This window comes from Papio anubis, chromosome 1 (assembly GCF_008728515.1).
Source record: "Papio anubis isolate 15944 chromosome 1, Panubis1.0, whole genome shotgun sequence".
NCBI lineage: Eukaryota > Metazoa > Chordata > Mammalia > Primates > Cercopithecidae > Papio > Papio anubis.
The window spans coordinates 60,172,278-60,198,143 of record NC_044976.1 but is presented as its reverse complement, the minus strand read 5'-3'; the positions used below and the strand labels follow the sequence as shown (position 1 = coordinate 60,198,143).

The 25,866-nt window shown below is 39.6% G+C and overlaps 1 protein-coding gene across 5 annotated transcripts in view; it reads right to left on the bottom strand.

The window, feature by feature from the left end:
* The window catches only part of PATJ (PATJ crumbs cell polarity complex component), a 396,968-nt gene that overhangs the window by 341,388 nt on the left and 29,714 nt on the right, over window positions 1-25,866 (bottom strand). For all 5 annotated transcript variants that reach the window (XM_031669412.1, XM_031669417.1, XM_031669416.1 and 2 more), the window contains 5 exons: window positions 24,811-24,902; window positions 22,449-22,590; window positions 12,202-12,348; window positions 8,431-8,507; window positions 5,444-5,500 (listed from right to left, as the gene is read on the bottom strand). In XM_031669412.1, coding sequence (XP_031525272.1) covers window positions 5,444-5,500; window positions 8,431-8,507; window positions 12,202-12,348; window positions 22,449-22,590; window positions 24,811-24,902 — 515 coding nt within the window. The remainder of the gene's footprint in view (window positions 1-5,443; window positions 5,501-8,430; window positions 8,508-12,201; window positions 12,349-22,448; window positions 22,591-24,810; window positions 24,903-25,866) is intronic.

The window sequence follows — 25,866 nt, the reverse complement described above, 5'->3', positions numbered from 1 at the left end:
AAAGCCTTTGAATGTTCAGTCTAAAAGTGCTAGAGGCATATAACTGGGAAACAAAACTACCGTTTATTGGACATTTCTTATATCTTGGCACTAAGCTATATTAAGGCATATATGAAATATTATTTCTATTTAGTATTCTACAAAACAATTATTATTGTTCATATTATTTAGAGAAAAAATGAGGCCAGTTATTTACCTCCAAAAGCATTTCATCAAATGTTACTTTCTTAAGCCTTCCCTGACCAACCTATCTAAATTTGCAGACAAACCCCCACTCCTGAATTTCCTATGTTCCCTGCCTTAATACTCTCCATGGTACATATCACTTATATGGTACAACTTACTTATTTTTGGCCTCCTCCCATGAAAATATAAGTTCTATAGGACAGGAATTTTTCTTCCTGCTTTGTTCTCTTCTGGAACCCTAGGACCCAGTAGCAGACCTAGCACAGAGTACATATAATATTTATTTGATGAATGAATGAACAGCCAAATGCACTAGTGAGTTTTTAAAAGGTGGTTCTGAAAGTATGTTCAACTCAAAGCCCTTCTGCCCATTTATATCAGAGTTACCGAGTACAAATATATATATATGTTTATGTGTGTGTGTGTATAGATATGTACATTCCATAGAGGTTGATCAGGAAAGACGACACAGTAAGAGTGGAGGCAGAGAACTAAGGGGTGAGAGTGAGAAAGAACATCTTCTGCCTAGAGAAAGAGAATCACACTCTTTAAAAATGTACACAAAGTGTGCTTTGTGCCTTTTTTCCTTGCTGTCTTTTACTTATTATAAAACATTATAAAACATGATTCAGGGTCTTAGGCTTTAACGTGGGAGAACAGACAAGTAAAGCTGAACCACGTGATAAACAGAGCCTGATCAGGGCAGGACTTCCCTATAAGGACATAGCCTGAGTTCTAAAACAATATGGCACAGGAGGCTGAAAAGCTAATCAGGAAAACTTGGAAAAGTAAAGCAAGTATTTCAGCAGCCCACACTACTAAGGAGAGAAGATTAGAGTTCAGGTTCCACCAGGATAAGAGGACTGGTAAACACCCCAGGGTCTTTCGTGGATTACGCGGGAGGCTGTGTCTTTTTTTTTTTTTTTTTTAAAGACAGAATCTCGTTCTATTGCCCAGGCTGGAGTGCAGTCGCACAATCTCGGCTCGCTGCGGCCTCCGCCTCCCAGGTTCAAGTGATTCTCCTGCCTCAGCCTCCCAAGTAGCTGGGATTACAGGCACCCACCACCATGCCTGGCTAATTTTTGTATTTGTAGGAGAGACGAGGTTTTACCATGTTGCCCAGGCTGGTCTTGTACTCCTGACCTCAGGTGATCTTCCTGCCTCGGCCTCCCAAAATGCCAGGGTTACAGGTGTGAGCCACTGTGCCTGGCCAAGGCTGTGTCTTAAAAGTGAAGCAAATCAGAGGTAGTCTGAATCTTACCAGAACTGTACCTCTTCCCCATCTCTAAGATGAGCACCCACCAGTATCACCACACACACTCTCTCTCACTCTCTCTCTCTCTCTCTCTGTCTCTCTCTTCCCTCCCCTCCCTCTGTCAACACATTAGCAGGCTAATGATATCATCTGAAGCCTTTTATAGTTGTCAGACATTTAATCAAATTTTGGCATGACAAACAAAAACAAACATATACCCAAACAAAAAGACAAAACATCAAACGACAGAAATAGATCCAAAGTTAATCCAGATATTGGAATCACTTAAAGTCTTTATAAGCTATGGTTAACATGCTGAAGAATTAGAGGAAAAGATGGCAAATACAGGAACAGATGAAAAATATAGATTTTTTTTTTTTTTTTTTGAGACAGAGTCTCGCTCTGTCGCCCAGTCTGGAATGCAGTGGCGCAATCTCGGCTCACTGCAAGCTCCACCTCCCAGGTTCACACCATTCTCCTGCCTCAGCCTCCCGAGTAGCTGGGACTACAGGTGCCCGCCACCACGCCTGGCTAATTTTTTGTATTTTTAGTAGAGACAGGGTTTCACTGTGTTAGCCAGGATGGTCTTGATCTCCCGACCTCATGATCCACCCACCTTGGCCTCCCAAAGTGCTGGGATTACAGGTGTCAGCCACTGTGCCCACCCTAGATTTTTTTTTATGTCGGGAATTTAGCCAGAGGATTATAATCTAAAAAGAAATAAAATGAAAATTCCATACTAGATAAATAACTAAAATTAAGCACTTAATAGATGGGCTTCAGCAGCCAATTAGGCACAGGAAATTTAGTAAACTGGAAGACAGTTAAACAGAAAATAAGAGTTTAGTGTAAATTAAAGAGCAATTCCATGCAACACTGATTTATATGATAATAAGAAAAATAATAATAAGAGCCCGGCCGGGCACAGTGGTTCACACCTGTAATCCCAGCACTTTAGGAGGCCAAGGCTTCACCTGAGGGCACAAGTTCGAGACCAGCTTGGCCAACATTGTGAAACTCCATCCCTACTAAAAATAGAAAAAATTAGCCAGGCATGGTGGTGGGTGCCTCTAATCCCAGCTACTTGGGAGGCTGAGGCAGGAGAATCGCTTGAACCTGGGAGGCAGAGGTTGCAGTGAGCCAAGATGATAAACTACAAGATGAGCCATATTGCTTTTTGTATTTTCCTCAGATTTACAGTCACAGCGATGAAATGATTTAAAATGCAGGTAAACTGGGAAGGGAAGAAAGATCGCACCATTGCACTCCAGCCTAGGCAACAAGAACGAAACTCCGTCTCAAAAAACAAGAGCCTACTATGTGCTTGCAACTATTCTAGGCATATTATAGTTAATACCTATATAAATTTATAAGGCAGGTACAATATTAAGCATAACATAGCTAATTTCTGTATAAGTCTATGAGGCAGGTATTAGTATTTCCTTTTTACATATAAAAAAACTGAGACATGGACTTTAGATCATTTTCTAAGATCACACAGCTATGAAATTCTGCATAAGTCAGAATTTAAACTGAGGCAGTTTGGTTCTAGAATCCATGTAATCAGTACATTATAATGCAGTAATTAATAACAAATGAAGCTTGATGAGGTGTTTGCCTTTGAGACGGAGTTTCCCTCTTGTTGCCCAGGCTGGAGTGCAATGGTGCAATCTTGGCTCACTGCAACATCTGCCTCCTGGGTTCAAGCGATACTCCTGCCTCAGCCTCCCGACTAGCTAGGATTACAGGCGCCCATTACCACGACCAGCTAATTTTTTTGCATTTTTATTGAGACAGGGTTTCACTATGTTGTTTTTGTTTTTGTTTTTGTTTTGAGACAGAGTCTCGCTGTGTTGCCCAGGATGAAGTGCAGTGGCACCATTTTGACTCACCACAACCTCCACCTCTTGGGTTCAGCGATTCTCCTGCCTCAGCCTACCAAGTAGCTAGGACTACAGGTGCATGCCACCATGTCTGGCTAATTTTTGTATTTTTATTAGAGACAGGGTTTCACTATGTTGGCCAGGCTGGTCTCAAACTCCAGACCTCGTGATCAGCCTCCCAAAGTGCTGGGATTATAGGCGTGAGCCACCGCGCCTGTCTTTGTATTTGTATTTCTTACTCTCATTTTGAATTAAATCCCTCTCAATATATTGAGAGGGAATTAATATTTAGTCACTACTCTAATCTAATCCGACTTTGTAAATAGTTTAAAATTAAACTATAAGATAAGCCATATGCTTTTTGTATTTTCCTCAGATTTTGTACATCTGAGGAAAGCTTGGTCAGTTGGCCAACACAGTCACAACGATGAAGTGACTCAAGATGCAGGTAAACTGGGAAGAGAAAAAAGACTCTCCAGTGCCAGCCTTGAAAATTCAAACCTGGCCAGGCGCAGTGGCTCATGCCTGTAATCCCAGCACTCTGGGAGGCCGAGGCAGGTGGATTACCTGAGGTCAGGAGTTCAAGACCAGCCTGACTAACATGGTGAAACCCCATCTCTACTTAAAAAAGAAAAAAATTAGCCGGGGATGGTGGCACATGTATGTAGTCCCAGCTACTCGAGAGGCAGAGGCAGAAGAATCGCTTGAACCTGGGAGGCGGAGGTTGCAATGAGCTGAGATGACGCCACTGCACTCCAGCCTGGGTGACAGGGCAAGACTCCGTTGTGAAAAAAAAGAAAGAAAAGAAAATTCAAACCTATAAAATTATGGCACACATAGCATAAAATCATGGAAGATAAATATTGATTACAAATACTCAACCAAGAAGAAAATGGCAGCACTACCTAAAGACTTTTCAACTTCTTATGAAACCTGCATGGGATACAGAAAATACATTTTTAGCTGGGCGCTGTGGCTCACATCTGTAATCCCAGTACTTTGGGAGGCCAAGGCGGGCGGATCACCTGAGGTCAGGAGTTGGAGACCAGCCTGACCAACAGGGAGAAACCCCGTCTCTACTAAAAATACAAAATTAGCTGGGCGTGGTGGTGCATGCCTGTAATCCTAGCTACTAGGGAAGCTGAGGCAGGAGAATCGCTTGAACCCGGGAGGCACAGGTTGCGGTGAGCCAAGATCGCGCCACTGTATTCCAGCCTGGGCAACAAGGGTGAAACTTTGTCTCAAAAAAAAAAAAAAAAAAAAAGAAAATACATTCTTAAAACTGCATGTGACAGAAGAGTTTAAGGTGGGCTCAGCACTTATATCCCGTGCAGAATTACAGTATGACTTCTGAAACCACTCAGACAAGAACATCTTTCCTTTCTTATCGATTGTTGAGGAAGCCGCCTACAAGACTTCTCTAAGTTTCAATTGCTCTGACCTCTGCTTATCCAGAATGGGAATTTTTAGTGACAGGACACAAAAAATGCTGGAAAAAAAAAACTGTAGAAGTTGTCTTCTGGCACCTTGCCAATAGAAATAAAGCTTACCAAAAAGTTTTAAATTCAAGAACAACCACTGCCTATACTCAGAAGATAAACCACTTTTCTTTCCTTGAACATTTGAACCTGAAGCCTTTTTTAAAGCCTGTATTCCTGGGTCTTGATTTTTAGGAAACATATATTAAAGGACTTCTTATAATATCTAAAAAGCTAACACACACTGCACAATGTTACTCTGCATACTACATCTAATGTGGGCAAAGGAGTCAAACCTGGGTTTTGGCTTCTGGACATTGACACAGGGATCCCATGTTCTTCCCAGGCATCATCTTTCATAACAGTGAGACCCATCACATTTCCAGGAAACATGCAAGACTAAGTTCTGGAAGCTTTAGGTCACAGCACTAATTTAGTTTCTTCAGCAGGAATTTAAAGAAAGTTCTTCAAACTATGAAAAATGGACAGAGTTCAGTGGCTCCACCTGTAATCCCAACACTTTGGGAGGCAAACACAGGAGGATCACTTGAGCCTATGAGTTTGAGACCAACCTGGACAACATAGTGAGACCCTATCTCTTAAAAAAAAAAACTCTTAACTTTGTTATAAAAAATGCTTACCTTTGAATATTTCTGTAACTCAGCATCATCTGCAATCTGTGTGTCCAAAGTAGCAACCTAAATTTACAAAAAAAAATTTCCAGTATTTGTAAAAACATAACTGTATTTCTTCCTACATTTTCTGAAAATATCTGTAAAACCTATATATTGATAACTCTATTTGACTTACATTCTAATACCTTTCTTATATTTTTGAAATCTACAACACATAATGTGAAATTTCAGAGTATATTTGACTTTTTTGTTGTTGTTCTCCACAACAATCTTTTTTCCTAAATTGCATAAATTGAACAGAAGGTGATGGGCAAATATATATACTATTTTTTTTAAATATCTAAATGATATGCCAAATATGTTTTCATTTGGTTATAAAGAGGTTTATAGATTACTTGTATATCATCTCATATGGTTATGTCCTGCCTGGGTTTTTCTTTAAATTATTATTATTATATTTTAAGTTCTAGGGTACATGTGCACAACGTGCAGGTTTGTTACATATGTATACTTGTGCCATGTTGGTGTGCTGCACCCATCAACTCGTCAGCACCCATCAACTCGTCATTTACATCAGGTATAACTTCCAATGCCATCCCTCCCCCCTCCCCCCATACTATTTTTAAAAATCCATGATCCCTAAAATTTCAATATAATCCTCCATTATGCTAAATGCATAAAAATTTTACTCTTTTGACAAAATCAAGAATATGGCCATTTTTACTTTCAAATTCAAGCCTCAAAACAAAATTTGCAAGGTCAGTAAAGTCAGATGTGTTTGGAAAAACTAAAGCATCTGACTTTCCACAACAAGCTCAAACCATTTCCCCGGGAGAAATAGCTGGCAAAGACACAAACAGAAAGACCTGGTCCCTGGTGGAAAGCTCATGGAATACTTAAAGCTTTTAATCCTGGCCTAAAACTATTCTAAGCTTCAATCGTGGACATCCACAGAAATGAATTCCTTGCAAGCAAAAGTATGTTACTGATGATTTGCATCTGTAACTTGTTAATAAAATATGATGCATCTGGCAGGAAGGGATAAGTTAAACAATGACCCAACTACAGCTTCTGAAAGTACCTCATTTCAGATAAGCAGATTCTGGAAGAAAATGAAATAAGAAATATTGGAGTACATGCATTCATTCACTCTCCATCATGCCTGGCTTCTTTCTGCCAACTATTCCTTGGTACAAGATGCTACAACTTTTAATGGATAGCTGTCACTTTAAATTTCCAACTTCAAATTCTGTCTCCTCTTTATAATTTGTCTGTTATGACCTCACCATGTAATAAATAAATGAAATTTTAAAGTTTAGTTATAAGGGGAATAAAATTTTAACAGAAGGCTGGCAGTGGCTCATGTCTATAATCCCAGAACTTTGGGAGGCCAAGGAGGGTGGATCACTTGAGCTTAGGAGCTCGAGATCAGACTGGGCAACACAGTGAGACATCATCTCTAAAAAAAAAAATTGAAAAATTAAGTGAGCGTGGTGGCTCATGCTTGTAGTCCCAGTCAGTCAGAAGGCTGAGGTGGGAGGATCGCTTGAGCCCAGGAAGTTGAAGCTGCAGTGAACTATGATTGTACCACTGCATTCCAGTCTGGGCAACAAAGCAAGACCCTGTCTCTCAAAACATCGTTTTTTGCTTTTTGTTTTTTGTTTTTGTTTTTGAGGTGGAGTCTCCCTCTTTCGCCCAGCCACAGTGCAGTGGCACAATCTCGGCTCACCACAACCTCCGCCTCCTGAGTTAAGCAATTCTCCTGCCTCAGCCTCCCAAGTAGCTGGGATTACAGGTGCCCACTATCACACCCAGCTAATTTTTGTATTTTTAGTAGATACAAGGTTTCACCCTATTGGCCAGGCTGGTCTCAAACTCCCAACCTCAAGTGATCCACCCATCTCGACCTCCCAAAGTGCTGGGATTACAGGTGTGAGCTACCCCATGTGGCCAAAAAAATGTTTTTTAACAAAAAAAGAGCCCATCATAAAACTGGCCATGTGTAAATACTGGTACAGCAAATTCCTTTGAATATCAAACCACTAAGATAAGTAGGAAAGGCCATTTGCTAGGTAATAGCCTAATAACCATATTTGAAATCTATGAAGCAAAGAAACAGCAGCTCGGGAAAACTGACACACAGGTATAAAGTTACCAAGAGAAAGTGTCAATTGTATTGACTCATCCTAATGACACTGAAAATTTTGTGACAACAGACAGTGGCTAGGTAATCTAAACCAAAATGATTTTTTAAATCTCCAACCAGCCAACAAGTACTAATAATAAACATATGTAAGAAAATGTGAATGAGAGTAGAAATTTAAAAGAATATTTTTTTACTAATGCATTTAGTGAAAACTGTAGAGGCTTGTCTAAGCACAACTTTCTGCCTTCATGTGGATTCATATGGGGAAATGTAATCAATCCCTTACTCAATGAATCTAATAGCAGGTGAAAGGAAGTCTAATGGACCACTGGTACTATAAACTTATACCTAACCTAAATTACTTCCTGTTCTTCCAAATACATTTGATAATCATTCTTTCATTTTTCACATAAAACTGTAAGATTCTTTGTGAAACATAGGACTAATATCCACAGGCCTTTCAGTGTACAGTAAAACAAACAGATCATAAAAGCAATCATAAAAATGCCAGCAATTTTAAGCAGCTGATATAGGTTATAAATTTAAAGGCAAGCTCTCTCTCTCCTAACAGTTTTCTGTCTATTGTCGACTTAAATGGTTTCAACATGAACTGAGTGTCTGCTAATTTTAAGGGAAGTTTGTGTGCAGTCCTTAATTATTCTTACAGCTTAAAATGCTAAAGATGGGGGAAAAAATCAACTGACTGATCCAATAGGGAAGAAAGGCAGGAAGGAAAAATAAAGGCAGGCTGGCTATTCTTTGACTCTCCCATTTCTTTGGACTGTAGTGTTAGAAACTTGATGTGAAATGAGACATGAGTGTTTTTTATTAGAGCATTTTAACATACCATTACTTCATAATCAGGACCCAACAGGTTTTCCCATCTGGATTTCAGCTCATTTTCTGGAGAGTCTGGGGCTTTTTCTGGATATTAAAAAAAGAGAGAGAGAGAGAATGTTGAAACTACTGTGAGCCAAACACACTTAACTGCTAAATTCTTCAATAACAGTCCAGTTTCAGTAAGTAAAGGGGAAATGAATAAAAAGGAAAATGCATTAACTTAGGTCTACTAGGTAAAGTAAATCAGAGGTGACTTATAAAACTAACATAAAATGTAAAGACCAGCTGTGACCAAATTACGAAAGAGCTTTTTTTGTTAAGGGATATTTTAAAGGAAAGAGAACATGATGAGTTATACATGAAATTTAAATTATATACAGTTTATATGTAAACATCCTATAGTTTACAAGTAAAATGCATCTGGCTTTGCTTTATAATACATTAGGACATAGAAGGATTTAATTTAAATGTTAATCACTTCAAAGTAGTTCCATTCCAGCTGTCCACTAGAAAAGTAAAAACTTATCAAGATATCTTTACTATCAGCAGCGCATATCAACACAATACAATCAGACTTTTCACATGGGTAGCTATAAAGGCTTGTCCGGTTTAATTCAGTCAAAGTTCCATGAGCTTTAATACAATAGAAACTCTGGTTTCACACTAGTCTTTTGTTGCTTGGTTATTAAGATATTTGTATCTTTATGACTTTCTTACTTGAGTGTAATACTGTCTGTGTTGCATAATTTTATACAGCCAAAACAGATTTTAAGTGTCTTGCCTGTCCTCCACATGACTGTAAGCAGAAGCTCAGTGCATGGTGCATAGTATGAATAATGTCTAATAGGCAAAAGTCAAAGTACTAAAACTGAAGTTATAACTTATACCCATAGCAGTAGCAGAAAATGAACAAACTTCTACGTTTTTTAACTTAAAGAAAAACTGTCTCAATATTGTCTTAAGATTAAACAAGTCACAGAACAGTTATCACAACTGATATAACCATCTGCCTAAAATCAAATGTAACTTGCAGTATCAGTTCTTTTAGTCTTCAGCATGGACAGCTCATCTTGGATAAGCATATAATGTTCAATGACATAATACAAATCATTAAGCGAAACAGGCTAACCTCAAAAATCAGTGACTAACACTAATGAACACTAAAGAACTTAAATTACTACATTTATAAAAGAACACCCGTGAAATAAATATATTAATTGCTATGCTAGATTTCATTTAGGGGATGACTAACCAAAGATCCTATTAAAAACAAAAAATCAAATTCACTTGGGCTCTGCACCTTTGTGCCTATTCCTGTTAGTATTTCCTTAAGAAATTACATTAAGAGTTCTAACATCTTGCCTTATAAATTTCTTCTTATAAATTTCCAGTAATTTCTTATCTGGTAAACAAATTTGAACAAAATTTGCAATTTATTTGTTGAATTCTAAGCTTAAAAATATGGCTCTCATATGACAGTTAATATATATGTATAATATAATGTTGACATTTCACCAGCAATTCTTTTGACTATATTTTTACCTTTCCGTTGTACAACAAAAACACAGTCATGTGTTTTAAACCACAGTACAAAGGCCTAAGTGCTAGAGAAAAGAGATATACTTTCAGCAGCTCAATAAATCCTAGGTTACACAAAATGATCAAAAAATGAATAACATGATGATCTGAAACAATTATTCCAAAGGCAAAAAGAGAGCTAACCTCATAGCAGTTAGTAGATTTTGGTTTTACTCTAAAGCTAAAATTATACATATGCAAGAAGAAAAAAATGTAGTGAAGTTGATCCAAATAGCACACATGAAATATTTCTAAAACTGATACTTCCTGGTCAATTGTAGGTATACTCTTTAATTTTTGCAAATATAACTAAAAAATGGTATGTCATTTTTAAAATTCGTATTTCTTTCATTACAAATGAAGTTGATATGTCAGTGTTGTTATTAGCTTTTTGTATTCCTCTTTCGTGAACCATCTGTTCACTGTCTTTACTTGCTTTCATTTTAGCAAGTAGGACTTAATTTAAAATGGGAACATAGTATATAAGATGCCAAGACCGTCACATTGATGATGAAAATCTTGTAGTGCACGTCTTGGAGTTAAAGTCTTAAGTATCAAGAAGTAAAATAATTTCATTGTTTCTATTACTAACATTAAAAGTTGAGTGCAAATTGTATAAAATTAGGTACTTTGATTAGTAAAAAAAAATTGAATGTTTTGTCATTTATTTTTAAGTCAAGCTTAGTAAATAATGTTTTTTGAACATCAGGTAGCATTTAAAATAGAGGAGTATTGTTATCCCTAGCATGAGTATGATGATGATACGAAAAGCTTTGTCTTGTCATTATAATAAAAAAAAGGAACATTTATTATGGAAAGAATATTTCTAAAACTGTATCTAATTTCAGAATGTACTCAATTTTCATCTGACTTTTTACTGAAAATCTGAGCTCAACTCAGATTTGCAAAGATTAACTGCAATCTACTTGAATCAAAAAGAACAAGGTAAATTTCCAAATCATAGGCTATTCTTTCCTGACCTGAGACAAGACAAAGCCAAAAGCCAAAACTTCTCAGGAACATGGATGGTGTTAAGTACTCAAGGAGTTTCATTTAGCAGACGAGGCTTTCCCAGGCACTTTTATGCAGGGAACTGTGTGCAACTGTTACTCAATGAACTTGGAGAGTAGAGTCCACTATAATAGCTAAGGTATCAAAATACAAAGTAAAAGGACAAAGCTGCAAATCAGTTTAAAAAAATTAAAGAATAAATGTATAACAGCCTGGCAATTCGATGCAACTTATAGAAATGTATACATTATTAATTTTTATAATAAAAAACATGTATAATGAAAAAGAAACATATGCTATATGTGTATAAACAGCAATAATCTATAGATATAGACATATCAATGACAATATATAAGCTAAGGTGGTTCCCGCCTATAATCTCAGCACTCTGGGGGGCCAAGGTGGGAGGATGGCTTGAGGTCAGGAGTTTAAAACCAGCCTGGACAACACAGTGAGACCCCATCTCTACAAAAATTAAAATGAAATTAAAAACTTAACATAAGTAAAGAAAAATTAAACAAGAGCTTGGTCTCCAACTGTCACAGTGTTAAAATGTTGATATTGGCTGGGCACAGTGGCTCACACCTGTAATCCCAACACTTTGGGAGGCCCAGGTGGGCAGATCATTTGAGGCCAGGAGTTCAAGACCAGCCTGGCCAATATGGTGAAACCCCATCTCTACTAAAAATACAAAAATTAGCCCAGTGTGGTGGCATGCACCTGTAATCCCAGCTATACTTGGGAGGCTGAGGCAGCAGAATCACTTGAACCCAGGAGGTGGAGGTTACAGTAAGCTGAGATCATGCCACTGCACTCCAGCCTGGGCAACAAGAATGAAACTCCATCTGAGGGTCTGTCGTGGGGTGGGGGGAGCAGGGAGGGAGAGCATTAGGAGAAATACCTAATGTAAATGACGAGTTAACGGGTGCAGCACACCAACATGGCACATGTACACATATGTAACAAACCTGCACGTTGTGCACATGTACCCTAGAACTTCAAGTATAATAAAAAATAAAAGAAGAAAAAAAAAAACTCCATCTCAAAAAAAAGATGTTGATATTAACAATATGCTATTTTATATCTCCAAAATGCCTATAAGATTTCTCACATTATATTAAATACAAAGAGAGAAAATGGTTAACAAATGAAGAAGTCTGTTATTGCAAAGTGAATGCTTTGTACCTACCCAATTTTTCTAAGGCTTGTATGTTGTCACTTTTTAAGTTATCCATTCTATCTTTAATTTCCTCCTGTTCACCATCCACATTAGTTTCAGTTTCCACTGCTCCAGTTAGAAAGAGAGCTGGTGGTTTGGGTGGTTCAACAACAGTTCCTAAAACCAAAAAATACATATTTAAAAAAAATTTTTGTAATGCTAACTTGAATTATTAGTTGTTGAGGACTATATTTAAGTGAGCATATTTTACTCCTGTTCTCCCATTTCATGACCTTATTAAATCTGAGATAACTTACATATACGATTCCTTAAACCCAAAATGCCATGTGTAATAGATAATCAATCAATTCCTTAAAAAAATGAACTTGTTAATAGCATTGAAAAGAATAAGGAACTAAACAATGAGAAGAGAAAAGCAAGGTAAACTCAATGACAAAGAAGGGGTTAGATGCTTTTCAATATAGCCTTGGGAAAAAAAAAAATGCTAAAGTCCTAAGCTCTTACTGTTCTGGTGGGCAGGAAGCAAGACCTGCAGAATAGCTGGACCAATTGCTATGGGCTCTCCTATGTTCTGGCATGACATCATCATGACGCTGACAAACAAACCTACACAGGTAACCTTATTACTTAGAAGGGAGTTAGAAAGAATTCCCCTTGGTGTAGAGATTCCTCATCTTGCTAAATTGAGCTAAGTAAAATAATAGAGGAACTGGAAAGGATCAGTGGCTCATGGCTATAGTCCTAGTGCTTTGGGAGGTTAAGGTGGGAGGATCATATCAGGCCAGAAGTTTGAGACCAGCCGGGGCAACTTAGTGAGACCCAATCTCTACTCCCAAACAAAAAATCTTCTTTAAAAATTAGCCAGACATGGTGACGTGCATCTGTAGTCCTAGCTACTTGGGAGTCTGAGGTGGGAGGATTTTCTGAGCCCAGGAGTTTGAGGCTGCAGTGAGCTATGATCGTGCCACTGTACTACAGCCTGGGTGACAGAGCAAGACCCTGTTTTTTAAAAAAAACATAGGAGTTACTCAAGTTTTCACCGTCAACCATAAGTTGCATAAGAGTGATTCTATGTTGTGTTTTAAATAATTACACATCACTTATAAAGTATTCTTATAAAAAATAATTAAGGCCAGGCACAGTGGCTCACGCCTGTAATTCCAGCACTTTGGGAAGTCAAGGCAGATGGATCACTTAAGGTCACGTGTTCAAGACCAGCCTGGCCAACATGGTGAAACCCTATCTCTACTAAAACTACAAAAATTAGACAGGCACGATGGCGCACGCCTGTAATCCCAGCCACTGGGGAGGCTGAGACACGAGAATCAAGAATTGCTCATTCACAGATACTGGGTATCCCTACATTCAGTTGGTGTGGTAAACTGAAGCCAAGAGCTCTTTCAGAGCTATTAAACACCATTATAGGGAAGGATTCCAAGATGGCCAAATAGGAACAGCTCCAGTCTATAGCTCCCAGCGTGAGTGCAACAGAACACAGGTGACTTCTGCATTTCCAACTGAGGTACTGGGTTCATCTCACTGGGACTGGTTGGACAGTGGGTGCAGCCCACGGAGTGTAAGCTGAAGGAACGCGGGGCATCGCCTCACCCGGGAGGCACAGGGGTCAGGGAATTCCCTTTCCTAGCCAAGGGAAGCCGTCATAGACACTACCTGGAAAATCAGGACACCCTTGCCCTAATACTGCACTTTTCCAACGGTCTTAGCAAATGGCACACCAGGAGATTAAATCCCATGCCTGGCTTGGCGGGTCCCACGCCCATGGAGCCTTGCTCACTGCTAGCACAGCAGTCTGAGATTGAACTGCAGGGTGGCAGCGAGGCTGGGGGAGTGACGTCCGCCATTGCTGAGTTTTGACAAGGTAAACAAAGCGCCTGGGAAGCTCCAACTGGGTGGAGCCCACTGCAGCTCAAGGAGGCCTGCCTGCCTCTATAGACTCCACCTCTGGGGGCAGGGCATAGCTGAACAAAAGGCAGCGGAAACATCTGCAGACTTAAAAGTCCCTGTATGACAGCTTTGAAGAGAGCAGTGGTTCTCCCAGCACGGAGTTTGAGATCTGAGAACAGAGAGACTGCCTCCTCAAGTGGGTCCCTGACTCCCGAGTAGCCTAACTGGGAGACATCTCCCAGTAGGGGCCGACCGAAACCTCATACAGCTGGGTGCCCCTTGGAGACGAAGATTCCAGAGGAAGGATTAGGCAGCAATATTTACTGTTCTGCAATATTTGCTGCTCTGCAGCCTCCACTGGTGATACCCAGGCAAACAGGGTCTGGAGTGGACTTCCAGAAAACTACAGCAGACACGCAGCTGAGGGTCCTGACTGTTAGAAGGAAAACTAACAATCAAAAGGAATAGCATCAACATAAACAAAAAGGATATCCACACCAAAACACCATCTGTAGGTCACCATCATCAAAGACCAAAGGGAGCTAAAACCATACAGATGGGGAAAAAACAGAGCCAAAAAGCTGAAAACTCTAAAACACAGAGTGCCTCTTCTTCTTTCTCCAAAGGATCGCAGCTCCTTGCCAGCAATGGAACAAAGCTGGACGGAGAATGACTTTGACGAGCTGACAGAAGGAGGCTTCAGAAGATCGGTAATAACAAACTTCTCCAAGTTAAAGGAGGACGTTCGAACCCATCGCAAGGAAGCTAAAAACCTTGAAAAAAGATTAGAAGAATGGCTAACTAGAATGAACAGTGTAGAGAAGACTTTAAATGACCTGATGGAGCTGAAAACCTTGGCATGAGAACTACGTGACGAATGCACAAGCTTCAGTAGCCAATTTGATCAAATGGAAGAAAGGGTATCAGTGATCGAAGATCAAATAAATGAAATGAAGCAAGAAGAGAAATTTAGAGAAAAAAGAGTAAAAAGAAACAAACAAAGCCTCCAAGAAATATGAGACTATGTGAAAAGACCAAATCTGTGTTTGATTGGTATACCTGAAAGTGATGGGGAGAATGGAACCAAGTTGGAAAACACTCTTCAGGATATTATCCAGGAGAACTTCCCCAACCTAGCAGGGCAAGCCAACATTCAAATTCAGGAAATAACAGAGAACGCCACAAAGATACCCTTTGAGAAGAGCAAGCACAAGACACATAATTGTCAGATTCACCAAAGTTGAAATGAAGGAAAAAATGTTAAGGACAGCCAGAGAGAAAGGTTGGGTTACCCACAAAGGGAAGCCCATCAGACTAACCAGAAGATCTCTCCACAGAAACTCTACAAGCCAGAATAGAATGGGGGCCAATATTGGACATTCTTAAAGAAAAGAATTTTCAACCCAGAATTTCATATCCAGCCAAACTAAGCTTCCTAAGTGAAGGAGAAATAAAATCCTTTACAGACAAGCAAATGCTGAGAGATTCTGTCACCACCAGGCCTGCCTTACAGGAGCTCCTGGAGGAAGCACTAAACATGGAAAGGAACAATCAGTACCAGCCACTGCAAAAACATGCCAAATTGTAAAGACCATCAATGCTAGGAAGAAACTGCATCAACTAACGGGCAAAATACCCAGCAAATATCATAATGACAGGATCAAATTCACACATAACAATATTAACCTTAAATGTAAATGGGCTAAATGCCCCAATTAAAAGACACAGACTGGCAAATTGGATAAAGAGTCAAGACCCATCAGTGTACTGTATTCAGGAGACCCATCTCATGTGCAGAGACATACATAGGCTCAAAATAAAGGGATGGAGGAAGATCTACCAGAAATACAAACTAACATCAGATAATACTATAAACACCTCCATGCAAATAAACTAGAAAATCTAGAAGAAACTGATAAATTCCTGGACACATACACCCTCCTAAGACTAAATCAGGAAAACACTGAATCCCTGAATAGACCAATAACAGGTTCTGAAATTGAGGCAATAATTAATAGCCTACCAACCAAAAAAAGTCCAGAACCAGACAGATTCACAGCCAAATTCTACCAGAGGTACAAAGGGGAACTGGTACCATTCCTTCTGAAACTATTCCAATCAATAGAAAAAGAGGGAATCCTCCCCAGTTCATTGTATGAGGCCAGCATCATCCTGACACCAAAGCCTGGCAGAGACACAACAAACAGAAAAAGAGAATTTTAGACCAATATCCCTGATGAACATCGATGCAAAAATCCTCAATAAAATACTGGCAAACCAAATCCAGCAGCACATCAAAAAGTTTATCCACCACAATCAAGTTGGTTTCATCCCTGGGATGCAAGGCTAGTTGAAGATGTGCAAATCAATAAATGTAATCCATCATATAAACAGAACCAAAGACAAAAACCATGTGATTATCTCGATAGATACAGAAAAGGCCTTTGACAAAATTCAACAGCCCTTCATGCTAAAAACTCTCAATAAATTCGGTATTGATGGAAGGTATCTCAAAATAATAAGAGCTATTTATGACAAACCCACAAGCCAATATCATAGTGAATGAGCAAAAACTGGAAGCATTCCCTCTGAAAACTGGCACAAGACAGGAATGCCCTCTCTTACCACTCCTATTCAACATAGTGTTGGAAGTTCTGGCCAGGGCAATCAGGCAGGAGAAAGACATAAAGCATATTCAATTAGGAAGAGAAGAAGTCAAACCGTCCCTGTTTGCAGATGACATGATTGTATATTTAGAAAACCCCACTCTCTCAGCCCAAAATCTCCTTAAGCTGATAAGCAACTTCAGCAGTCTCAGGATACAAAAGCAATGTGCAAAAATCATAAGCATTCCTACACAGCAATAACAGACAAACAGAGAGCCAAATCATGAGTGAACTTCCATTCACAACTGCTTCAAAGAGAATAAAATACCTAGGAATCCAACTTACAAGGGATGTGAAGGACCTCTTCAAGGAGAACTGCAAACCACTGCTCAACGAAATAAAAGAGGATACAAACAAATGGGAAAACATTCCATGTTCATGGATAGGAAGAATCAATATTGTGAAAATGTCCATACTGCCCAATGTAATTTATAGATTCAGTGTCATCCCCATCAAGCCACCAATGACTTCCTTCACAGAATTGGAAAAAACTACTTTAGAGTTCATATGTAACCAAAAAAAGGCCTGCATTGCCAAGACAATCCTAGGTAAAAAGAACAAAGCTGGAGGCATCATGCTACCTGATTTCAAACTATACTACAAGGCTACAGTAACTAAAACAGCATGGTACTGGTACCAAAACAGAGATATAGACCAATGGAACAGAACAGAGCCCTCAAAAATAATACCACACATCTACAACCATCTCATCTTTGACAAACCTGACAAAAACAAGAAACGGGGAAAGGATTCCCTATTTAATAAATGGTGCTGGGAAAACTGGCTAGCCACATGTAGAAAGCTGAAACTGGATCCCTTCCTTACTCCTTATACAAAGATTAATTCAAGATGGATTAAAGACTTAAATGTTAGACCTAAAACCATAAAAACCCTAGAAGAAAATCTAGGCAATACCATTCAGGATATAGGCGTGGGCAAGGACTTCATGACTAAAACACCAAAAGCAATGGCAACAAAAGCCAAAATAGACAAATGGGATCTAATTAAACTAAAGAGCTTCTGCACAGCAAAAGGAACTACCATCAGAGTGAACAGGCAACCTACAGAATGGGAGAATATTTTTGCAATCTACCCATCTGACAAAGGGCTAATATCCAGAATCTACAAAGAACTTAAACAAATTTACAAGAAAAAATCAAACAACCCCATCAAAAAGTGGGCAAAGCATATGAACAGACACTTCTCAAAAGAAGACGTTTATGCAGCCAACAGACACATGAAAAAATGCTCATCATCACTGGTCATCAAAGAAATGCAAATCAAAACCACAATGAGATACCATCTCACACCAGTTAGAATGGTGATCATTAAAAAGTCAGGAAACAACAGGTGCTGGAGAGGATGTGGAGAAATAGGAACACTTTTACACTGTTGGTGGGAGTGTAAACTTGTTCAACCATTGTTGAAGACAGTGTTGCGATTCCTCAAGGATCTAGAACTAGAAATACCATTTGATCCAGCCATCCCATTACTGGGTATATATCCAAAGGATTATAAATCATGCTGCTATAAAGACACATGCACACGTATGTTTATTGTGGCACTATTCACAATAGCAAAGACTTGGAACCAACCTAAATGTCCAATCAATGATAGACTGAATTAAGAAAATGTGGCACATATACACCATGGAATACTATGCAGCCATAAAAAAGGATGGGTTCATGTCCTTTGCTGGGACATGGATGAAGCTGGAAACCATCATTCCGAGCAAACTATTGCAAAGACAGAAAACCAAACACCGCATGTTCTCACTCATAGGTGGGAACTGAACAATGAGAACGCTTGGACATAGGGTGGGGAACATCACACACCGGGGCCTGTTGTAGGGTGGAAGGAGTGGGGAGGGATAGCATCAGGAGAAATACCTAATATAAATGATGAGTTAATGGTTGCAGCACACCAACATGTCACATGTATACATATGTAACAAACCTGCACGTCATGCACATGTACTTTAGAACTTAAAGTATAATTTAAAAAAAATAAAAATTAAATTTAAAAAAAAGCTTCTGCATAGCAAAATAAGTAGTCAACGTAGTCAACACAGTAAACAGACAACCTACAGAATGGGAGAAAATATTTGCAAAGTATGTCTCCAATGAATGACTAATATTCAGGTTCTAGAAGGAACTAACACAACTCAATAAGAATAAAACAACTCCCCATTAAAAAGTGGGCAAAATACATGAACAGACATTTCTCAAAAGTAGACATATAAGTAGCCAACAAACTAACAATCCTGCAATTAAAACCACATTCAAACCACAATGAAATACCATCTCGTATCAGTCAGAATGGCCATTATTAAAAAGTCAAAAAATAACTGATATTGGCAAGGATGTGGAGAAAAGGGAACACTTATACACTGTTGGGGATGTAAATTAGGACAACTTCTGTCGATGTGGAAAACAGTATGGAGATCTCTTAAAGAACTAAAAATAGCACAACCATTTGACCCAGTAACTCCACTACTTGGTATCTACTCAAAGGAAAAGAAATAGTTCTATCAAAAAGATTCAGGTACTAGTACGTTTATTTCAGCACTATTTGTAATACCAAAGTCATGAAAGCAATCGAAGTGTCCATCAACAGATGATAGGATACAGAAAATGTAGTATATACCATGGACTACTATACAGCCATAAAAAGAATGAAATTATGTTCTGTTTTGTTTTGTTTTCAGCAACATGAATGGTGCTGGAGGCCATTATTCTAAGTGAAATAACTCGGAAACAGGAAATTAAACACTCCATGTTCTCACTTATAAGTAGAAGCTAAACAATGGGTACACACAGACATGCAGAAGAAGATAATAAACACTGTGGATCCCAGGATGAAGGAGGCTGGTGGAGAGGGGGTGAGGGTTGAAAAATTACATATTCGGTATGATGTTCACTATTTGGGTGATGGGTATACTAGAAGCCCAAATCCCAACACTATGCATATATATCCATGTAATAAACCTACACATTTATCCCCTGAATCTATAAAAATAAAAAAATTGTTAAATTAAAAAATATATATTTATGTAAATATTTATGTAAGCTATTTAAGGTCAATATGGCATTTGTGCCAGGCGGGGTGGCTCACGCCTGTAATCCAAGCACTTTGGGAGGCCAAGGCGGGCAGATCACGAGGTCAGGAGTTCGAGACCAGCCTGGCCAACATAATGAAACCCTGTCTCTACAGGAGAGGCAGGAGAATCACTTGAACACGGGAGGTGGAGGTTGCAGTGAGCTGAGATGGCGCCATTGCACTCCAGTCTGGGTGACAAGAGTAAAACTCCATCCTGAAAATAAATAAATAGGCCGGGCGCAGTGGCTCAGGCCCGTAATCCTAGCACTTTAGGAGGCCGAGGCAGGCAAATCACGAGGTCAGGAGATCGAGACCATCCTGGCTAACACAGTGAAACCCCGTCTCTACTAAAAAATACAAAGCATTAGCCAGGCATGGTGGCGGACGCCTGTAGTCCCAGCTACTCAGGAGGCTGAGTCAGGAGAATGGCATGAACCCAGGAGGCAGAGCTTGCAGTGAGCCGAGATCGCACCACTGCACTCCAGCCTAGGCGGTAGGGCAAGACTCCCTCTCAAAAAATAAATAAAAATAAATAATTAGTTAATTAAAAAATTAAATGGCATTTGTACAATTTGCACTATTTAGGCAATTTTTAATTTCATACATTGGATGCAGTTGGCATCTGTCTTTCAGCAACAAAAGTTCTACTATCACATAAAAGAGAAGAAGTTCCAACTGAAATACAAATCACTATTGGCTGAAAGCAAAGGCTTCCAGGTGTATTGTATCTTCAGAGGAATATTTCCAGAGGAAAAAAATGATCTTCTGTCAAATTCTAATTGAAGTATTTCTTACTTCTTAGTTATATAACTAGTCACGTTTTTTTTTTTTTTTCCTTTTAAGAGACAGGTCTGATTCTGTCGCCCAGGCCAGCATGCAGTGGCAACTTTTTTGCTCACTGAAGCCTCAAACTCCTAGGTTCAAGTCATCCTCCTGCCTGAGTCTCCTGAGTAGCTGGGAATACAGGTGGGTGCCACCAGGCCCGGCTAGTGTTTAATTTTTTGTACAGAAGGGGTCTCCCTATGTTGGCCAGGCTGGTCTTAAATTCCTGGCCTCAAGCGATTCTCCTGCCTCGGCCTCCAGAAGTGCTGGAATTACAGGTGTGAGCCACCAAGCATGGTTAGAATTACTGCACCCAGTAAGTCACTCATTCTAAATTGAATATGTGTTTCCACGATTATCAACTTTTGTTCATCTATACATTTATAAGTTGATAATTAAAAACTGACATGCAGCCGGGCACTGTGGTTCACACCTGTAATCCCAGTACTTTAGGAGGCCAAGGCAGGTGGATCACTTGAGCTCAGGAGTTTGAGACTAGTATGGGCAACCCAGGAAAGACCCCATCTCTACAAAATAAATAAATTATCTGGGTTTGGTGGTGCTTGCCTGTGGTCCCAGCTACTCAGGAGGCTGAGGTGGGAGGATGACTTGAGCCCAGGAAGTAAGGCTGCAGTGAGCCATGATAGTGCCACTGCACTCCAGCCTGGGCAACAAAGTGAGACCTGTCTAAAAAAAAAAACAAAATACAGATACATGTTTTATTTTCTCTCAGTATACCTCAAAAAGTAAATCAAGAAGCAGACTAGAATAAAATATATTGTTAAAAGTAATAGGAAACCTGGCTGGGCATGGTGGCTCACACCTGTAATTACAGCACATTGGAAGGCAAAGGCAGGCAGATCGCCTGAGGTCAGGAGTTTGAGACCAGCCTGACTAACGTGGTGAAACCTTGTCTCTACTAAAAATACAAACAGAATTAGCTGTGTGTGGTGGCACACGCCTGTAGTCCCAGCTACTTGGGAGGTTGAGGCATGAGAATCACTTGAACCCAGGAGGCAGAGGTTGTAGTGAGCCAAGATCATGCCACTGCACTCCAGCCTTTTTTTGAGGCAGTAATAGGAAACCTGAAGTCTGCAAAATGTCAAAGCATTAGACAAATGAGATTCCCCCAACAAAGGTGTCAAAGCTTTATTATTCAAATATATGTAATCAATGAAATTTGAAAGCTTTTAGAAAAAATGATTTTCTTTTTTTTTTTTGAGGCCAGTCTCACTCTGTAAGCCAGGCTGGAGTGCAGTGGCGGATGTAGCTCACTGCAAGCTCCGCCTCCGAGGTTTATACCATTCTCTGCCTCAGCCTCGGTAGCTGGGTTCTACAGAGCGCCGCCACCTGCAGCCCGGCTAGTTTTATTTTTTATTTTTAGTAGAGATGGGGTTTCACCGTGCCCCAGCCGGATGGTCTCGATCTCCTGACCTTGTGATCCACCAGTCTTGGCCTCCCAAAGTGCTGGGATTACAGGCTTGAGCCACCACGCCTGGCCCGAGAAAAAATTATTTTCATCTCCATTTAGAGATGCTCTCAGAGCTCAGTGCATGTCAAGGTGCACATCCTACCATTCTGACTGACATAGTAAGCAAAGAAAACACTTCTTCAATGAACAAATGAGCTGACTCATTTCTCCATCAGTGCATTACACGAGGCGGGACAACATTTCCTGCTGAGACTCATGGAGCAACTTCCAAAATTGAACTGCTCTTCCAAACGTAAACTACTTGAGGGATACAGGGGTGGCAAATTAATCACCTCTGGCTGAAAGTGGTTCAAGTGGAGAAGTAGATGAGGATGTCTTCCTTCGAACTAGGGTTAGGTGTACCACCTGCCCTGCATTTCGTAATACTTCAACAACATCTTGGTTGGCAAAACCCTGAATGTTCACGCCATTGACCTAAAACATCAAGAGAAACAGTAAACACAGGTTTCAAGTTAGCTACTATTTTTAGCTCTGGCAAAAATGAGGTAATTCCTTTCATTCCAAAAATAAATTATTTAGGCCAAGTATGGTGGCTCGCACCTGTAATCCCAGTACTTTGGTAGGCCAAGGTGGGTGGATCACCTGAGGTCAGGAGTTTCAGACCAGACTGGCCAACATGGCGAAACCCCATCTCTACTAAACACACAAAAATTAGCCAGGTGTGGTGGCAGACACCTGTAGACCCAGCTACTCGGGAGGCTGACGCAGGAGAATCGCTTGAACCTGGGAGGTAGTGGTTGGAGTGAGCCAAGATTGTGCCATTGCACTCCAGCCTGGGTGACAGAGCAAGACAAAGGAAGGAGGGAAGGAGGGAAGGAGGGAAGGAGGGAGGGAAGGAAGGAAGGAAGCAAGGAAGGAAGGAAGGTAGGAAGGAAGGAAGGAAGGAAGGAAGGAAGGAAGGAAGGAAGGAGAAGGGGGGAAGTGGGGAAGTGGTAAGGGGAAAAAGGGGGAAGGGGAAAGGGGGGAAGGAGGGAAAGGGGAAAGGAGGGAAGGGAGGAAGGAGGGAAGGCGGAAGGAAGGGAAAGAAAGTGGAAGGGAGGAAAAGAAAGGGAAAGAAAGAGGAAGAAAAGAAAGAAAAAAGAAAAGTAAAGAAAAGAATTAATTTAGACCTTAGGGGAGAGAGATATATATATATATAGATATATATTTTTATATCTATATATATAAAATATATATAGATATAAATATATATATAAATAATATATATAAATATATATAGATATATAAATATATATCTATATATATATATATTTTTTTTTTTTGAGACCGAGTCTGGCTCTGTGGCCCAGGCTGGAGTGCAGTGACGCGATCTCAGCTCACTGCAAGCTCCAGCTCCTGGGTTCACGCCATTCTCCTGCCTCAGCCTCCCGAGTAGCTGGGACTACAGGCGCCTGCCACCACGCCCGGCTAATTTTTTGTATTTTTAGTAGAGATGGGGTTTCACCTTGTTAGCCAGGATGGTCTCGATCTCCTGACCTCATGATCCGCCCGTCTCGGCCTCCCAAAGTGCTGGGATTACAGGCTTGAGCCACCGTGCCCGGCCTAGGATATATTTTTGAATAAGGATGTAAAACTAGTAAAACATGCTGAGAAACTTCCTCACACACTAGAAAGCAAATTCAAATTTGTCACTTAACTAATAGCCTGAGAGATATAAAGGACTTTAATCTCTGATGCAATTCAAAATTCAAAATGCCATAAAAGATGACCAGTTATTATACATAGCTCTCAAGATGTATTAATAGAAGCCATTATTATCAAAACTGAAGAAGTCATCTAATACTTCATCCCTCTATTCATATCACCACATGATATTTTCAAGAACACACTGATCTCCCTCCAATAGGTCTTCTAGCTTTCTGAAAAAGTGTAAGCAAGAACAGTATTCTTAATCTATGTCAAGCCCAATTCCTGAAGTCTCTCTGGACCAATAGGCTTCCTCTCTCAATCTTCTTTGAGCTAGCTATAAGTATTTCAACTTTCCCCATAAGGCTTTTAAAGCCAACAGTCATGAAATGTGCTTTCTTAGATAGATTTGAAGGACAAGGACTCAAATCATACCACACAGCATTTGTTCTATGTTAAGCAATGTGTATGTATACATGTGTATAGACATTAATATAAGTGTATATATAAACTGAACTAATTTCTACTAAATGGGGGAAAGACCAGTTTTAATTGATAAAAGGTAATTATTACATTCTTAAATATGTAAAATACCTCAATTTTAGTTGTACTTATAATTATTAATAGAAAAACTACTTTCACAAAAAGATAAAAAGAGCTGGTTAATGGCCTATTAATTATAGATAAAACGAGTGAGTTTAAAGAACACAGTGTGGTACTCGCAGGGTTTTCTAGAAGAATGCTAGAACATCTTTCAAACATACATGTATAGAAAAAATATATTTTTTTACCAATGTGTTTAGTGAATCCTTTATTTACTGACAGTGAAAAAAAAGTTAATGTAGGAAGAAGAGTCCAAAATAATGAGATTTTACTGTATAACAAACTTAATTTTTTTAAAAACCTTATAAAACTATATTAAGCTATTCCCCCTCTCACATGTATTATAATAATGATCAACCTTTTTTTCAACTAGAATCAAACCTAAAACAGAGGCTAATTACTTACAGCAACTATTTTGTCATTCACTTGAATGTGGCCATTGTGGTACGCAGCACTGCCAGGTATTATACTTTTCACATAAATCCCTGAAGCTTCCCCTTAAGGTGCACAGACATACAGAAAAAGGAAGAAAATTCTAATTAGGCCTTGATTGCAAAATTTGTATCAAGAGGTTAATTAGCTAACGGGGTTGACTGGAGGTTTGATAAATACTATTTTGAACACAAGCAGAGAAATTGATGGATTATTTCAAACTGTCACCATCTCAAGTGACCCGAATTTGAAATGATTTGACTGATGACTACTCTTCTGGAAAAATAATCAGTAATGGAACCCTGATGAAATGTACTCTAATTTAAGCTGGAATTCAGAAGAGCCCAGAGTAAGTCTGACTCTCTCTTAGTCTGTCTCTACTCTTATTACTGATGTGGCATAACACTTCATCATTTTTTTTTTACCATCACTATGACAAGAGTCTCCTAGGTCTTCCTGCCTATATTTAGATCACTGCTCATGTTAGCTTCACAGACACAGAAATAAGAAAACTATATATGATCTTTCTGTTTGTTTTTTTTTTTGAGACGGAGTTTTGCTCTTGTCACCCAGGCTGGAGTGCAATGGCACGATCTCAGCTCACTGCAACCTCCACCTCCAGAGTTCAAGTGATTCTCCTGCCTCCTAAGCAGCTGGAATTACAGGCGCCCACCACCACACCCAGATAATTTTCATATTTTTAGTAGAGATGGGATTTCACCATGTTAGTCAGGCTGGTCTCGAATTCCTGACCTCAAGTGATCCGTCCACCTAGGCCTCCCAAAGTGCTGGGATTACAGGTATGAGCTACCACGCCTGGCCCAGAAAAGCACATATGGTCTTAACAACTACAAAAAAAAATTAGTGGCCGGGCACGGTGGCTCAAGCCTGTAATCCCAGCACTTTGGGAGGCCGAGACGGGCGGATCACGAGGTCAGGAGATCGAGACCATCCTGGCTAACACAGTGAAACCCCGTCTCTACTAAAAAACACAAAAAACTAGCCGGGCGAGGTGGCGAGCACCTGTAG